Source organism: Calonectris borealis, chromosome 8 (assembly GCF_964195595.1).
Source record: "Calonectris borealis chromosome 8, bCalBor7.hap1.2, whole genome shotgun sequence".
NCBI classification, from domain to species: Eukaryota; Metazoa; Chordata; class Aves; order Procellariiformes; family Procellariidae; genus Calonectris; species Calonectris borealis.
Window position 1 is genome coordinate 29,106,471 of NC_134319.1, and position 19,033 is coordinate 29,125,503.

At 41.6% G+C, this 19,033-nt stretch overlaps 1 protein-coding gene across 2 annotated transcripts in view; it reads right to left on the reverse strand.

Moving 5' to 3' along the window:
- Positions 1-19,033, reverse strand: part of TEDC1 (tubulin epsilon and delta complex 1) — a 74,935-nt gene that overhangs the window by 12,632 nt on the left and 43,270 nt on the right. For both annotated transcript variants that reach the window (XM_075156615.1, XM_075156616.1), the window contains exons 6-7: positions 12,798-12,884; positions 9,659-9,871 (exon numbers count right to left, since the gene is read on the reverse strand). In XM_075156615.1, the coding sequence (XP_075012716.1) occupies positions 9,659-9,871; positions 12,798-12,884 (300 nt within the window). The remainder of the gene's footprint in view (positions 1-9,658; positions 9,872-12,797; positions 12,885-19,033) is intronic.

The window sequence follows — 19,033 nt, forward strand, 5'->3', positions numbered from 1 at the left end:
AAAAAATGAATGTTTATACAAATCACTCCTAAAATACAGAGATGAGAGGAAGGTATTACCACCTAGTCATACAAATTTTCAGAGAAGGGTCTGTCTTATGCAAAAATTACAAGGAAAATGAAAAGGAAAACAAACCAACCAACCAACCCACACCAAAAAACCACAACTTTTAGGGAGTTTCTTCACCCCCAAACCAGTTTCGTTTTCAGTTAGAAAATACTCCCTTGTGCCCTCCAGGGGCTTTCCATGACCGCTGCAGAACCTCCACCAGCACCCAGCCCTACAGCTCTTCTCTCTGCTTTTCGGAGCAGTGCAGCCAGAGCAGCAAAGGTCACTCCAGCAACTCAGCCTATCCACAACTATGGCATGAGGCAAATGAACTTTAACTCCCAGGAGGAGATTTGTCTACATAAAACATTTTCAGAGTCCCGGTGAAAAAGCAGACATTTTCTAAAGCCACTACTCTGTCAAAGGCCGAATCCTACAGCTAACCTGCAAAGAGAAAAACCAAACAGCTCTCACGATTTTGTGAGAGCCGATAAGATGAAGAGTTAAAAGTAGTGAGTTCTGAGCTCAGAAGTGTACTAAAGCTTTATTTAGATGCATTTCTGGCTGGGAAAAAGAGATGTGACAATATTAAATTACAGATTTACTTTTACATCAGCTCTTCCACAAGCACAAGGGACAAAGACTCAAAAAGGAGCTGGATACTTTTTTCTCTTATGATCAAGTACCCTCAGGGCAGACAACTGAGAGAACAAGGCCAAGGTTTTAAGAAAAAAGGAAACTTAAAGTTAAGCTTTGAATGCATGAATGCAAACAGTCCTCCCAAAAGCACCTCTATCAACTCACCTAAAAACCAAGCAGTACTGCAAAGTAGACAATCCCAAAAGCACCTCTATCAACTCACCTAAAAACCAAGCAGTACTGCAAAGTAGACAATGCTCGTAACTCCTGCTGGCAGAGGAGGAACCCATCCTGACAGTCTGCCCGGAGCTGTAAAGCAAGGCAGATACCTCCTGGAAGTTACTGTCCCCAAAACCCATTCTGAAAGGTTCAGTAAAACAGACTAATAGTGTTTCAGGTAGAGCTGCTCTAAAATACAGCCACTGGCTATAGTGTTTAATATGGCCTCTGTCAGCCAGAATTAGCTATGTCCTCAAGATACTGCCCTTGTGGAGGACATATGCTGCACTGGCTCACCACTTGCAAGACAGTGTTGAAATCCAGCAACCTTGTGGTCACAGGTACCTCAAACCCCACCCATCAGCCTCCAAGCTTTTCACATTCAAAAGATAAAGATGGTGCTGGGACCTGCGATCTTATATACCTTGTGCATCTGAGCCCTACAGGCGTTCCTAGTCTTTGACCATGTTTTATTGTGTTTTAACTGTGAGAACATAAGTACTACACTTATTTCTTAAAAATGCACTAAAACATTTACAGTGGCTACAAAACACATTCTCATTGGAATGGTGGTGTTTTTTTTTTACAGTTTATTGTTAAATAAAGCTCATCTAAAGTTTATTGGAGCATAATTCTTCAGCCACATTTACTACTTTTCATTGCCTTGGTCAGTATCCAATATCTTGGCAAATAATGCGAGTAAAATATTAACACTGGTTATTGATTATACGTTAACTGATCCTGTCACCTGAGCAAACATTCTGCATTTCGGCAAAGGAAGGGGAAACAGCATCTTTTGGAAAGCAAGAAAAACTTTCACCCACGCTTACTTCAAAGCCTAGAGTTCTGCACACAAACAGGAGACAGCACTCAAGTTTTTAATGTTTCTCTCTTCCCTAAGGAGCTAGAGTCTTTTAGAATACATAAGCCCCATGAAAAATGTCAGGCTGGGTAATTTATTTTCAGTTACAGTTTTTGTGCGTGTTTTAAATCGGTTTGCTGATTTAGCAACTGGTACATAGAGCCTCTCTGTCTCTCACACAGTTCAGCACTCATTCAGCAATCTGCACAGCAAGTTGCATCTGCAAACGAAGAATAAATACTTATCTTCTTCATCTCTTTGTATGCTACAAGCTTAACATTGACTATTCAAGTCTGACCAACCTGCACAGAGTTCTCAGAAGCGAGCAAGATTCTTTCAAAATTCCCCAGCTCTGCCCATCTGCAGTAACTTTCCACATGCACGCCAGCCTTAAACCAGCCTAACTAGGGGCTTCAGGTCCAACGCAAATGTTGGATCCTGCTGTTAAGAGGAGAACCGACGCACGGAGATGGCTTCTTTCCTCCTTCCAACACAAGCGAGAGCACACTGCCCTCTAAGAACAATCACTTGGATCTCCACCACAGTCTCCACGGGCACTTACCAGAAGCAAGCAGCCTCAGATGTCCTGCTAGGCATATTGACAAATAAACCAATGCAAGAAAATACATGAGCAAAAAGTGAATACAGACATTGGGATCTTACCTCCTACTGTTTACAGCAGATCCATGCTTTCTAATAACCTAAATCTGCTAATACCATGGCAATTCCATCAGCAGCAAATTTAATCCTACATTTAACTAAGTAAGAACTACACATAAAAGCCATTAGCCTCGTCCCTCCTTGCCATCCTCCTGTCCATGTCCTCCATTGCTCCCTTTGATGGATGTTTCTGTTGATCTCTCTGGTTTCCTCCCCCTACCCAGGCATCTGGGCCCAGCCAGCCACGCATTTCCAAAAGCTGCTCTTGTGGCCTCACTAGTTCTTCAATCTCTTTTTGCAAGAAGAGCTCCACTGACAGCTGCTCAGTACTCCAGATGGAGGTTTGCAAAAACAAAGTGGAACACAGAAGCACTCTGGGACCGAGGAAGGGGCAGGGGAAGGGAATGTGCTGACTGAGGAAATATGCTGGCACTGAACCATTCCCTACCACTCCCCCACTTCCTGCACCCCGGACAGCCTGGGTAATTAACTACTCGCTACACTAACATCTTCATATTAGCAGAAAGCCCAGAGAACTAGAATAAACAGCAGAAACAGCAAAGATGCAATGTGAACAGTTTGCTTTAAAAAAAAAGAGCTTTTGACAAGCCTTCAGGGAGTTCTCCAGCGAGAATTCAGCTGTCCCTTTGCCACAAGTCCCAAGTTTAAGGCAGCAGAAACACAAGCCAGCCCTGCACTGGTGGAAGAGGGAATGCAGCACACCAGGAGCCAGTCCAACCCTCCCTGTCGCCCCTCACCATTCACATGGCAGAGAAAATAATGAACCTTTATATTTCCCTCACCCACATCACACACTGCACGTGCCTTTATTTTCATGCAGGTTAGTCGCACACACAGCACAGCCACCAAGCACCGGCAGTGGCTACTAGGGTACCCACAGCTCCTCATCCCCCCTCCAATTCATTACAAGGCTTACAGAAAAACTTTGGAAGTGCACTTGTTTGAGTAGATAAAATTCAACTCAATCTCGGTAAGAAAAACAAAAAACCCCAAGCAAAACCATAAGGATGTAGGACTATGTTTCAGCATAGCCTCTGGAGCTGCTTCCCTACTTCAGATAGCGAAGCCTTAAATCAAAGTGCATCAAAAACCATTCAGTCTTTTATAAATGTAAGATCCTTAAAAAAAAATTTCTTTTTATTAGAACCTACAAGGTCTACAGCAGTGTGCTGTGATGAGCTGGCAGTGGCAAAAAGTTTGAGTGAATCACAGGACTCTTGGGATGGAGCGAAAGCCTCTCTGCGTTTCAGCCCCTGCCATCTCCACTTGGAGTGTCCCAGGTCATTCCTGCCGCCACCACTGACCACCCCTGCACCTCCCCTCTCCCCAGCAACGCAAACAAAACATCCCTCTCCCATACAGCTTCTCCCCAACAGCCTATGAATCCAAAGGGTATCTCTTCCGAAATGGGCAGCCCTGCATTCTCCCATCCCTATCAAGGCTGCAGGTGCAACAGTTTGGGAAGGTAAGGGGTTACTGAATTGAAGGGGAGGTGACCGATCAGGAGAAAAATACAGAAACAAAGACAAAATGCAGGTTTCAGTGTGCTTCATTAAGGAAGTCTGACACAGGCCAGGGATTAGAGCCTCTTCAGTCTCAACTCTGGGTACTCCGGCACAGTGTGAGCCAAGCAGGCAAGTACAGCCACCAGAATTTCTCGAGAGGACTCTGTTGTGGAGTGAGCATGTTCAAGCTCAGATTAACGGCTCTAAGTCTTTCCAGGCCATGCTTCAGAGGCATATGCATGAGCAAGCTCCATCCCATCATATTGCCATCTCAAAGGAGTCTGGCTTGCTTTTAACTGCTAGTGAACACAGAGGATCCCAAGATACAATACCCCAAGTTTCAACAAAAGCTCAGTATGGTGTGAGCATTTATGTGGTGGGAACTGCAATGATCACCATTTGGAGTCAAATACTCTGCATTCCAGCCTGTGGATGCCGAATGTTTCACACAGAGTGAAATCAAATCCCCCTCTCAAATACAGGAGTAGATAACGTGACATATTCAGAAAGGAAAAAGCAAACAAACAAGTTCTCTTCTGGAATTAGGAGATTTCATCTTTTACAGTTAAGTTTGTTTCTAAGAAGAGAAACATTTTTAAAGCTTAACCATTTCGCTCAACTTTTTGATCATTTACAAATCCCCAAAATGTCACCAAAGAAATGACGATTATTTGCCCAGTACTGCATGGAAAAGAACAAAGCTAACAATAAGAAAGCCCCGTATTCAGATCACACCTCTGTCATATGCCTTTTCTCCTCCAAGATACTGAACACATTGCTGCCTAGAGATGGGTATCAGTTAAATGTCATATTAATCAGGGTTTCACAAATCACCCAAATCTCATGGCAACATTCAGATGTCTTCTAGTGAATGTCCCTGAAAGGGGAAATGGTTTCAGGGTCATTCCAAGCACATAACCAAAGAAAGAGCTGGGGGCAGGCAGAAACAAACAAAAGAAAATAAGGAAACAAAGAAAGAATGAAACAGAAGAAAATAAGGAAAATAAGTTCCTTAATTTTAAAAGATTTAAGATCGATAGTTTTAACTACCAGAATCACAGTGTGCAAATGATCAAACTTGCAGCAAATAGACATATTGCCACTAAAACCAGATCCTGGGTAATAAGCAGCTGTGGTGTAGCAAACCAGACATTGTGGTGTAGGATGACTTTAACACACCTGAAATACCTCTACATAGTACAAAATACATAAAACAATCAATTACAGGCTTGCATAAGTGAAGGAGACTTCAACAGGTTTTCAAGCCCAATCCACAGTCTTAGAGCAGGTCCAAGTCCTCTTCAGCCGTCCCTGACAGGTATTTGCATAACCTGGTTTGTGCACGGTCCAAGAACGGAGACTTCACAGCTCACCAGACAAACTACTCCAATGTTTCTCTGCCCTGGGCATTAGGAACTTTTTTCCTTAGTATCTAATTAGAATCTCTGTGTTGCGATTTACACACATTGTTGTCCCATTCACTGAGGACATGGGGAAAAAAATAAAAATAAAAATCTTTCTTCCACAGAAAAATTGTTCATATTCAAAGAATCACATATCTCACCTTAGTATTTCCTTTTTTAACATAAAGGCCTTCAAAGACCTTACGTTCCAGACTTAGGATGATTTTCATTTTCCTCTTCTGCACTCTCCCTAATTTCTCTCCTGAATTGTGATGCTCAAAACTGGATTTAAAGAAAGAGCAACTGTACCTTGTTGTATCAAAGCTCCATCTAACCCAGCACTGTCCCAATAGTCTTCAACAGCAAATAGCTAGGGAATAAGTTTAGGACTAGACAAGTATGGAACAATACCTCACTTGAAGATACAACTTCCTAAACTCCAGTAGTTTGCTTAACAATGATTTTTTCCTTCATTAATTTGTCCAGTAATTCCCTCTAGGTTCACCCATCGTGAGAAACAAGGAGTATCAGAACAGTAAAAAATATTTGCTCCTGCTCCAGTGCAATACCCCTCTTCATTCTCTCCTCTTGTAGTGCAAGGAGCCCTAACCTAGGTAAATTTCCCTTGCAGAGAAACACTTTCACAACTTGGATCATCGTCGCTTCCCCTACCTGTGCTTTTCAGCTCAACCACATCTTTTTTTTGAGTTAGGACTGGGACCAGAACTTGCACACAGCATTCCAGGAACATTTTAAGTTTTGCTTTCTTCTGCTTTCCTAGCACTCTTAGGATTTTCGACCACTGATATTGCCACAGAACTATCGTTATAAACCTGAGAGCTCATTCTTGTGACAGAAAAAACACATGTAAAATTATGATTCTCCCTTCAGATGCATTTTGTCAGATTTATCTCCATCCAATTTTACCTGACATTTTACCACTTCACTACTCAGTACAAGGGCCCTGAACAACGCTTCGCTGTTGTCCTTCACATGTACTCTCAGGGATTTAGTCTCATCTCAACCTGGGCACCTCGCTGTCCGTCTCCTTTCCCAAAGCAGTTACACACCGGCTGAGCAGCACGGGCCCGTGCGGCTCCACTGGTGACCGCCTCCGCCAGCCCATCGCAGCCGCCTCCGCTCCGCTCCCTGCTCTGCTGTTTGCGCAAGGGTAAGAGGAAAGACAGCCATGCGGGCAGTTTATTTTTGTTGAGAATCTTTTCAGGGACTTATCGAATGCCATTTGTAAATGCAATTAAACAACATCAACCCAACCTCCCTTGCCCACACACTCACTGGTCCCTTCAAAGAGCTCCAACAGATTTTAGATTCATGATTCCTCTCTGCAAAATCTGTGCTGTCTCTTCCCCAGTATATCACGTTTCGTCATGTGCCCTCAATTCTTTTCTTCAGAACAGTTTCTACTCAGTTGCCTGGCACAGACATCAGGCCTACTGGTAACAACAGACATAATTACTCTGTGGATTATCACATTTTTCATGAAGTATAAGGTAGTGGGCACAAGAGCTATAATAAACTGTACCGTCCCTCAGCCGGGCATGCTTGTGAGGGCCAAGATAATTTCCAGATGTCTGAGTATTGCAAGATACAAAGTTAGAGATAATGACCACTTTAGCTACCGCTGTATCGTCTCTTTGTTTGACTAAAAAAATAATATAGAAGGAAAGATTTGATAAGCTTATTTCTTCAGAGAAAAGACTGAAGGGGGCAGAAACATACAATTGATGGAAGAGCCTGCATTCAGCAAGCATCCCGACTGGGGGGGAAAAAAGGCAGACTACAGGCAGAAAGCATCACACAAGCAGCAACACTATTCAAAGGAAGGGTTGATATAAAGAAGATTGATGGAGAGTCATCTGACCCCCAGTATTCTAAAAAATGCTGTCGTGTAGCATTACAAACAATACTGTTCCAAGGCATGTAGAGAGGAGGCACTTGTGATAAACCACCCTTTTAACAATACACTTTTAACAAATGGAGATGCACTCCATTTGTTTACCACAGTCATAAACTCATACGACATTCACGGACTCTCAGAAACACTGGAACTTCATCAACCGTCATTCAAATCCAATTTGAATATTTCAAAGTACAATGAAGAATTCATCAGTTAATCTTTTTGGACTTCATTTCCAAATTTAAGCATAAAAAAATTTCAGTATATATAGAAAAATATAAAAATATATAAATGTATAATTTATAATATTTATAAATATATAAAATATATAAATATATAATAAATAATATTTATAAATTGTATAATATTTAATATTTATAATTTATATGATATTTTTATATATATAACATTAAAAAACAGGGGAAAAAAAGGAGAGTTTATGACCTTTGGAAGAAGAGGCAGGCAACTCAGGAGGACTACAAAGATGCTGTGAGGTTATGCAGGGAGAAAATTAGAAGCGCCAAAGCCCAACTAGAACTTAATCTGGCTACTGCTGTAAAAGACAATAAAAAATGTTTCTATAAATACATTAGCAACAAAAGGAGGGCTAAGGAGAATCTCCATCCTTTATTGGATGTGGGGGGAAACATAGTGCCTTTCCTCAGTCTTTACCGCCTAAGGCATTACTGCCTAAGGCATTAAGGTGGTCCTTAATGCCTTCTTTGCCTCAGTCTTTAATAGTAAGACCAGTTACTATTATATATTGCATATATATTGTTATATATAAGAGGAGTCAGAGCATATCTTGCTTTGAAAATCATGCATTGGAAATTTTATTTTTAGAATTCAAGGTCTGAGTTGTCCTGCAACAGTCACGTCTGTTTTGCCATAAAAATCAACCAAATCTGATGATGCTAGAGACCTGCCTAGTCCAGTACCCATCAATGACAGTGATCGACGGCAAGTGCCTAGAGAAGACTGTAAGACAAAGGCAAATATATGGAGATACTTCCTCAGAATATTCCCTCAGCCTGCAATGATTTGTACTCCTGCAACTGCTTAAAGCTTGTAATTCATATCTGTATATTTAATAGTCTTTGATGGATTTCTTCTTCCAAGAATGTGTCCAACAGATTTTGAATCCATGTACACTGCTTATATCCACAGTGCCCTGTGGGAAGAAGTTCCATACTCTGTGTGAAGCAGCAGCTCCTTGTGCCTGTCTCTATCCAACTGATCCTAACTAGTTCCTTATCTTCACAGTGGAAGAGAGAGTGATCAGCTCTCCACACACTTTTTCCATGCCAGACCCTTTTGAACTCTTGGGCAAACACCTCTTGATCTGACAACCTGCCACTGTTCATTTTGTGAGCTGATCTAACCTGTCTACCAACACTTACAATCTAAAAATAAAAAACACAAAACACGACACACAAACAAAACGACACCACACAAACAAAACGACACCCAAACAAAAAAAAACCTCTCCTGAGCTGACACAGAACAGTGATACAGCATTTTTGTTACTCCTCTATCTGTCCCAACTGTTTCTTTCACTTTTTCTCCATCCACAGATTTCATAGATTCTCTGGTATCCTTCTTTCCTCTTCATGCCTGAAAAGAATTACTAGCTTTTATGCCTGCATCTTCATCATATCTTCTCCTTGTGCCAGCATATTAATATTCAGATTCACCTGCTACATTTACATTAACAGCTCCTTTATTTATGCCCCACCGCCCCCTCTGGGTACTTCCCAGTGTCTCCCCATCCCTATGTCAGCGAATACCATGTACACTTCCTTCATATCACCAGCTTTCCTCCGCAGCCAGCCTCCCACAGCCAGTCTGTTCTTTCACCAAATCTTGTGCTTAGTCCCTTCTCTCACTTCACAGGTTTCAAATCTTTCTTATTCCTTCCCCCATCAGACATTTCAAAGACTACTAACTCAGTGAAAGATGACAAGCTCTGGCCTCTCCCACCCTCCCTTCCCTGCAAATACCTATCTTTATTTTTCTCACTATAACCATTACTGATTCTTTCAACCTGCTGCCTCTATCCCCTCAGGGGACTGCCATGATTTCCTCCTCTTCTCTTCTTTCCTCTGTAACCCCTATCCTTTGATGCCTTCCCTTCCAAAAGAACACTTGTTTTCTTTCAGCATGCTGCCTCTCCGGGACAGATGCCTACTTTGTGTTTGAAAGAGCACCTGGCATGCTGTGGGCATAAACAGACAAGTAGCTGTAGATCTGACATTGAGATTGCAGCAAGGTTGACACAGAGCAGCAACAGGGAGGCTGCCCTAGGATCGGCCGTGGCAAGACAGATGAAAAATAAAGGATCTTAAAAGTCACTAATGATCAATAACGCCACCCAAAGCCTTACCTTCTCACACCACGCAGCCTTTCGGTGAGTTACAAACTCATGCAGTTGGTCACGGAGAGTCATTAGATCTCTGGATAATCTGTCAATTTGCCCAGTCAGACAGTCAGCCCAGGGGCAGCACGAGGTCGCCTTTGGCAGCCCACTTTTCTCCACATGAGCGTCCTGGGACTCGCAGATGTTTCCTTCTTCAGCCATATTATCTAACACAGTTTCCTAAAGGAAAAACAATAAAAGTTAGTTTTCAGCAGGAGCTAAGATGGTTTCCCCGTCACATCTTCCTGGTAATTCATAACTAGGAATTCACTGCTGCCACCTCAGTATACAGTTGCTCCACAATTTCAGTTATTTTAAGAGATAACCTCCTCTGTTCACTGTAACATATTTCTAAGTTAACAGAAATCTTACATTGTTAACCTAGCTTATTTTAGAAAGCACTGCATACTGTGAGCTACTCTCCACTGCACTAAAGCATAAAGTAACACTCATGGACAGAGATCACCAGTACTGCTGAAGCTCTAGATAGGCCCCTTCCCCTCAAACTCTGAGGTTGGATGCACTTCTATGGCTTTTTGTAACCAAGTGATGACCAGGATGGAGATACATGGTTACACTGTTCAGGAGAGCCCCATCTGCTATATGGCACAATAAGTTGTAACACCCACGGGATCACTTGTGCCCCTGTAAAACTCTACAAGTTGAGGAACCCCAAGAGATCCCTGCTCCAGGCCAGTCAGGAGCTCTGTCAGCTCTGCTTGACCATGACCACCTAGCTGGTTCTACAATTAAGTCTGCCTTGGGAGATAGCAGCTGTTATTTGAAATACTCAAAAAAACACCAAATAATTTCAGAGTCATTGAAATGCATGTACCTATACACCGTGGTGCACGGATTATGTAGAAACACACAGTTTTCAAGCCAGGGTAGCAGAGCATAACTAAAGGACTCAGGCCTCCTCACTCGAAGAGTATTAAATATTTATTTCCATATTGTTATCAAGAACACATTAAATAGGAGAGGTTATAATCTCTTTTAAGGACATAATTTGCATTCAAAATTATCTTTAGAAATTGGAGAAGTAATTTGAAAACAGTGAGTAGAAATTCAGCAGTTGAGCAGCATGATCTACACACAGCAAGGGAAAACCAAATGCATAATTACTGGCTCAGCAGCAACACTGCTGGAAGAGATGTCAGAAAACCAGAAGTCACCAATGTCATACTGTTAACGTCAAGTACCATTTTAGAAAGTATAAACACAAGTCTCTGTGATAGAAGAGCGCTGACTGTAACACTGACGAAGGGGTGAGGCACCTGAAGTTAAAACACAGACAAATGGGAAGGGAAGTCCCATATGAGAGCAGCAACAACCATCAGAAGTTTGAAGGAATGGCCTACAAGGAGACATTAAGAGAACCCATTTTGTTTAGCCTAGCAACGGGGACTGGGAAGGCAGTGACATGCTAACAGCCTTCACTTTTACAAGAGATTGCTATAAAGAGGATGGGAATTCCCGCCCACCCCCTTTCTCTCCCTTTTCTGCAGGTAGGTTAAAAACTCTGGCTTAATTCACCGCAAGAGATTTTTAGGCTTATACAAGAAAAAACATTGTAAGATAGCTGAGAATGGCAAAAGATATCCTACAAAACCTCCTTTCTCAGCAAGCATCAGCATTGCAAATTGGCACAAAGCAGCGCTGAGGCCAGCAGCTCATGCTGACCAAAGGCCCAACTCATGACAACGCAGACATGTTCTGGGCACCAACAGGCTAACAAACTGCATGGAAATAAAACAAAGCTTTTCTGGTTTTGTTGGGGTTTTGTTGTTCGTTTAACTTGAAATTCATTAAATGAATTTTAAAGTAACATTACTGCAGTCACGGCAGTTGCTGTAGTTATGCCATGCTCTGTCATGCTCCTGCCCACAACCCTCAGGAAGACCTGGCAGTAGCTATGCACGAATCATCCCATCCATCAGATCAGCAATGCAAAACACGCGTTAGGTGGAAAGAGAAAGCTACTGTATCCTCAAAGCACATCTCATTCCCTATACATCCTACAGCATCCGGAAACAACCACCATCATTAGCAAAACAAAAGAAAAAGGCAAATGCGCCATCCAGCCTGTTGAATAATTTAAAAAGAGGTGCTGGTCAGGTTTTTCGCAAGTATTTATTTAGGACTTAACTCCAGGAAGCCTACTAACACTCACAATACTCCTCACACCATTCAACATGTCAGAGGCAAAGGTTTTGGTAAATACACTGAAATGCCATAACACTTGCAGTTACATTTTGCCTATTTGGAGCCAGGCTTCTGCTAGTGTTGATGTTTTCCAAACAACTATGTAAAGCAAAAACCGTTATATAACTAATGGAAATTTGAATGGCTCTGCATTGGAAGTACTCTTCAAAACAGGTGAGGTAATTTTACACTCCTTCGCCTTGCTTTTAGTGTAGAACAAGGCATATGGGCAATTAACAATCAGCTCGCTGATTCTCAAAATTTTGTAAACTCATATGGCTAATGTGGTGCTCTAAAGAATTATTTTCAGCAAGTGTGAATGGGCAAAAGTTGTAGAGAGAAGTGAGATGGATGGTACGGTTTACACTCACTGGAGAAATCGTAAGATGCACAGAGAAAGGCTTATTGATTTTCTTATGATCATTCAACACAGTTCAAGGGGAAATCGGCAATTTCAACACATTATTTGGCTGGGAAAAATGAAGTAGTTTTCAATATCAGCTGCTTGCAAATTTAGTTGTTCTCGAGTCTGCAATAAAGCTTAGAGGCCCTTTTCTGAAAAGCCATTTAATTTTAACAAAATGTACGATTGCTACGTTTAAAAAACATTAAAGAGATGAAGATCAGACATTTTCATTTGTGTTAACTGTATGAAATTCTGCCACTCTGCCCTGCAATTCCTCAGCTTAGCTGGATGAGTCTTACTCAAGAAAAACAGAGGGATGAAGGAGAACTAAGAAAACACTCCTTACTTTACCAAAGGCTTTTTTCCCTTCTTCTCAAGTGCTGTTGAACAGTTGGTTTGCAGCATTTATTTTTGTGGGAAGGGGCCTTCGGAAGTGGTCAGCTATTTGTTAGAGTCAAGAAAGCTGCACCCTTTGAAATTAGTTTGATTCATTACCATCCACTGCCAATAAACTGGTTCCAGTTGCTTCCACTCCAGAAAGGCTTCCAGTTGCATGGTTTCAGACTCCAGAAGCTGCAACAGCTAAAGGAAAGGAGACAAAGGAAAGAAAATCAGGTAACACTGGTCACTTGTGAACTAAATGAAATGTGTGTTTGGTCTAAATTACAAAAAGAGTGTCAGTAGTATACGAGACAACACTGGGTTACTTTACAAGAACATTGTAAAACCAGCTGTGGAAACATGATGTGAAACACTTTTCCAAGCATCACTGATTTATTCCTCACCCCAAATGTACAAACACCCTCAGCTTTTACAAACATAAATGTGAGTTTCCATATTGTTTTGAGGGATCAAAGAGCCATAATTCTGATATATTAAGGCCTAGATGCATGACCATCTTCAAATCTTCTACGCTTCTTGACTACCAAAATAAGCTCTGTCTCTCCAAGAGTACTTTTTTCATCTATCCATTCACTCACATTTATCAAGGCTGTAAGATCTAAACACCGTCTTCTCTTCCAGGCCACGTAAGCCTTCTCTTAGCTAAAACTTACACAGTTGGTCTTTGACTGGGTCTCCTCATTTTCAGTAGTAATGTCCCCAACTGCAATATACAGGTCCCTCTACTAGCCCAATGTATCTCCTTCCCATGCCGCTCCCACACCTGTAGAAAACTCAGAACTCCAGAATCTCCAGTCCTCTCTGCCTCCTCCCCCAAAACCTTTCATTCCTTATTCAGATCACTCAAACTGAGATGATCTCTGATGCTCCAAAATAGCATGGAAGAACTCCCTCTAAAAATGTTACATATCTTATAAATTGTGTGATCTGCTGCATGAGGAATCTCTCCCTTTACCTGAGAGCACTTGTAAGGAGAGAGGTTGTGTTCTAGCTGTATGAATTATAAATTTTTCATAATATATACATAACACACATGTATGCACACACATATATGGAGAAAGAGACATTCCAAGACTAAATATTTATATATCAGTAAAACTAAAGTTCTTGGAAAGAATAATAGATGAACAAATTAGGTATAAATCGGAGCTTACCAGCTTTAACAATTTCAGTACTGGCCATATGTTTGAAATGAACAATTTTAACACCAATCTGACACCAAAGGCAACTTTTTAAGATCACGCACAAACAGTATACGGTCTCGAAGGGAATGATAAGGGCCAGATCAGAACCAGTTAAACCCACCTTATATAGACAACTATCTTCTGCTAGCTTTGTTGGGTTTAGTTACTTACTACATAACATATAATTTAAGTAACTGCAAAGCATGAGTCGACTTTGCAATTTTATTCTGCAGATAAAACTTGAAGATAAAGAAAGGAACGCACTTTGCAAGACTAACTGCTGGAAATTATGAGCAGTTTGCTGTAAAACACTGCTGGATCCAAAATACAATTATTACACCTTTGTTCGCACAATTGACACTTGGCATTACGCTTAATGACTCTACTAGTTTCAAGCTCAGCTGGTATATGAAAGGTGGCAGAATGGGTTTCTGTCTCCTTTTTTCTCTTCTCCTTTTTTTCATAGGTATATCTACAGCGCAAATGGCTTACATTATGGGATCTGATGCTGGCAATAAAACCCAGCCAAAAAGTTGATTAAATATTCAGGCAACAGCTAAGTTACTTGATTTTAAAGTACCTTTGTAATGTGGTCATGAGCTGTGTGTGATTGCAGCAAGAACATGTCTTGTGACAGCTAAAGAGGGCTGAAGGTTGGAATGGGGAGCTTTTTATTTTAAGCCTTCAAAAAAAAAAAACTTAATAAAAACATAGTCATCATCTTTAGTTTTAGTCTTACTAGAGGAGCTCCTGAATGTTAAAAAAGCCATATGCCACTTGCTTTCACACCACAACTGAAAGGATATGGTTCTGAAACTTCACCAAACCTGTAAATGACTGTTGGAGTTAACTGGCCTTAACAACAATCAAAGCTTTCTAAGCAGCGTCCTGGTTCCAGCTGGGACAGGGTTAACTTTCTTCCCAGTAGCTTGGGGGGTGTGCTGTGTTTTGGGTTCGGTGTGAAAGGAGCGTTGATGGCCCATTGATGCTTTGGCTGTTGCTGGGTGATGCTTGCACCGGGAGGGGGGAGCACAGCCGGGGTGGTGGACCCAGCTGGCCAATGGGGTATTCTATACCATGGGACATCATGCTCAGTATAAAAACCAGGTGTGTGGGGGGGACTAGCCCCCCGTTCGTGACACGCGGTCGGCGGTCGGTGAGCGGTTGTGTTGTGCATTGCCTGTTTTGTGTATTCTGTTATTGTTGTTGTTCTCACTGTTATTATTACTGTTCTACTTAGGTTTATTTCAATTATTAAACTGTTTTTATCTCAACCCCGGGAGCTTTCCTACTTGTGCCCTCCCGATTCTCTCCCCCATCCCACCGGGGGGGGGGGGGGGGGGTGTGATCGAGCGGCTGCGTGGCGTTTATTTTTGCTGGCTGGGGTTAAACCACGACAAGCAGTCTCCTAACCTCAAGCCTTTCAGGATCTTTTGCGTTTTGGGTTTTTTTGTTGCCTTTCTGTTTTTTTTAAACTGCTCCATTAGTTATGCAAAACTTGGAACAGCTCATTTGAAAGCATCCATCTGACTCACCTAGTTATGGCATCCTCACCTTTCACTAAGTTATTACCACCCTTGGAAATACCAGGCCAGCAACTGTGTGCTAGATTGTCTCAGCCATAAATCAGTTATGGGATGACTACACTGCTCATCCTAGGAGGACACTTTTCAACCTAGCTGGAATGCGCCGTGACAGCGTTAGGCAGCCTGCAATAGCCAACATTTGAGTTTCTGCCCCAAGGGACTGAAGGCACTGTTCCTGGATGCCAATATCCTCTGCCATCCTTTATATGGGCCTTGCAAGACTCTGATGTTATTGCAGCACGGAGAATAAAGCAGAACACAATAAAAACTAATGTACTACAAATATCCTTGAGATACCTTAGGAAAAAACATAACAAATAAACGTTCAAGGCGGGGACGGGACAAGGGATTGTACGTCTGCATGCCATGAATTTGGTCACAAGGACAAACTCCACATGACCCAGGGGTGATAGGCTTTCACTCAGACATACCTGCACTTAGCAAATGAACATCTGTATCAGCCAGCTTCTTTCCCCCAACCTCATCCTGTACTCAAGCTTCTCATGAATATTTTTTGTTCTTTAACTAAACTACGCATTTTGTAACTTTGAGGTCAATGGCATACATTTTCTTAGGCCACTCATCACACTCATGCCACAGCTGGTATTTCAGCTGTATTTGCAATTGAGGAAAAGAAAGCCCAAATTGTACCTCTGCATTTTCTCCAAATACGGTACCTTTTCGTATTCATTTAGTACCAACAACAGTTCACAAAGAGATGCTTTTACATGCGATGAGCAGTTCCACTTCTGCTGCTACATAAACCTCTCAAAATGCAAGACAAATTCACTAAAGCTGCCTGCTCATTTTCATTGACCTAAGGACCCAGATGTTGTCATGCCTCCTAATGAAATTTAAAGACTAACATCTGCAGAAGAGCATTAATTTTGTCTCATGAACAGAGTGAAGCAGCAAGTCAAAAATGTGCCTCACGTGGTTATCTAAATGATGCTTAAGTATAACGTATGAAAATTGTCTTTCCCTCCACACAAAATTAAGACAATGAAATCCATTTCCTTCACTCTTCTGGAGGAAGTTATTGCTCTAAAACACTTACACTGAGAGAAAAAGTAATGACAAATTCAAATTGCTAATCTCTGTGGAGAGGTAATTCCATAATGAATGCTGAGAGCAAACACTTTGCAGTAACAACTTCTCTAAACCATTGTAAAGAAACCATCACTGGTGCAAACCACTTGCAAGCAACAGCTTTGCTATAGAGGCTAAACTGTGCTTAACCGAGCTGTCTCAGAGCAGGCTGCCAGGAGAGCTGAGAGTGATGCAGCAGAATGCAAACTCTGTAAAGAACAAGCCTCCCTTCCTCTGACACGCGGCTGTGATCTCCAAAGCCAAACATCCCGCATCCGCTGCGGCTCACGGAACTCGGGAAACTTTGGGAACTTCAGCTGCAAAAGTCCTAGGTGACAACATCTTCTACGTGGTTTTGGACACTCAACAAGAGGCCGAAGTCGAGTCCTCTTTGGTATCCACAAATCAAACTCGCACCAAAATCATTATTTAAACATATTTGTAATTACTTTTTCTGTTGAGATATTAATCTTTTTCATATTATTTACTAGCATATTGCTAAATTCATTGATGCCTGCAGACTGTTACAGAAATCAATATTTAATAATTTGCAGAATAATGCATCCTTTTCATAGGCTCAGTTCTAGAGAGCTCCCTGCAACAAGTATTTAATCTCTGATGCCCACAGATCATAATTCAGCTACGATATCACTGGCAAAAGTATTTTTAATCAAAAATTGCTCTGCCTAAATATTCAGAAAATCATCCTATTGTTAGACAGACAAAAAACGGTCTTTCAGCAACAAATTATGTTTCTTGGCTCAGAGACAAAATACTGCTATTCATCACCTATTCACGTATGACTGTAGACAGAAAACTTGCATTGGAGTCCAGACTGCTGCAAACCTCACTCCAAATGCCAACATCTCTGAAGTATGACTCAAGGCTCCAGACAGGGTTGGATGGGGTTGGCTTAGTATGAAAGCTTATATGGGGAAAGTATCAAGAGACTATTTCATACTTCCATTTGTTTAATAGGAAATGGCTTTATTCAACTTGAATTTTGGTAATCTGAATACTAGTTCTGAATAGCTAACAACTGCAGGAGAGAAGATAAGTGGAGAAGTTCCTTCCAAAAAATGCGAAGAAAGGGGTAAACACTCATGAAAAAGTTACACAATTTACATTACCAGAAGTAAACCATAACTGGGATTAAGGCTTAGAGACGTAGTCAAGCATCAGATGAAATACACAAACTACAACACAGCTTCATCTCTGCTACCAATACAAAACTCCCTTACCAAAAAAACAAGCAAACCTTGACAAATGAGAGCCTCTCGGCAGGCAGGCTGTTAGGTGGATTTGGTTTAAAATGGCACATAATGCCCAAATTGCACTTTAGCAGGGCTAAGTTTTGAGACTCCTTCACCAAAAAACAGAGAAAATCTTGATATCATAAACATCTCAAGCTGGGACAAAAGAACAACACGGTAGGTGGACACGCTCCGTGCTCCAAGATTCAGTTCCACATTGTGATTTCTTCAGAAGCAAAGCTGGTTTAAGACATTCCCATATATCCCTTGAAGGCTGAAGCAAAAATAAATAGGCCTGAAAACTAAGAAGTCACACTGGAGTGGTGTGAAGTACAAGCAGCTGAAGAGCAAAAACCAACAGACCAATAAGCAGCCTCTAGCCACAGGCAAATAAGATCTACTCAAGTCATTTCTCCACCTGTGAAATATTGCTGAGTGTTGAGACAGAGCAGGAGAAACACTGCAGCCCAGCCATCACAAGGCGGGTGGATCAGAAAGGCTCCTGGATGCAAAAGTGGATGAGAACTTCTCCCACCGCCAGCTATGGACCCTATAGGGACCTTGACCGAAACATTAGCAGGGATGGGGAAGGGCCATCTGTGGCTCCAGAAGCAGGTGTTTCTGTGTCTGCTGAGCATCATCTCTTTTGGAATTGTAATGGCATTTTTTTTTTGTGGTGCAGACTGTAAGGGAAAAAAGGATTCGGATCTTTTGCAGAAGATAAAATACATAAAATACAAAACACAGCAGCTTTGGGTGGAGGAGTGTAATTCCAGGTGCTTGGATGTGTGCAAAACCCCCAACACCTAAAACAAAATATGTGACTTTTCCACTCGCCAACACCAGTTTTATACCACCGCAGCTCGAACTTCAATTGAGCTATCTCAGTTTTGCATTGCTGAGAGCACGGAATCAAACCACTAGTTAAAAACTTAAGTGACAAAGATCATCATTATAAAACATAATTGCTATTTGTGGAGGGATTTAGAAAACAGCTGTTTAAAATGAAACTGAAAGAAAATGGAATTTAAAGCAAACAAAATGAGGCATTTGGCACATAAAAATTGTACTACAGCTTTCACATTGATAGGCAATGAACTGGGATGTACTAACAACGACATTCATTTGCAGAGGAACAGGTCAATGAATGGACCACTTTGCATCTTTCCCTGTGAAAATGGCACATACTAAAACAGGGAAAAAAGATCAGGAAAAAG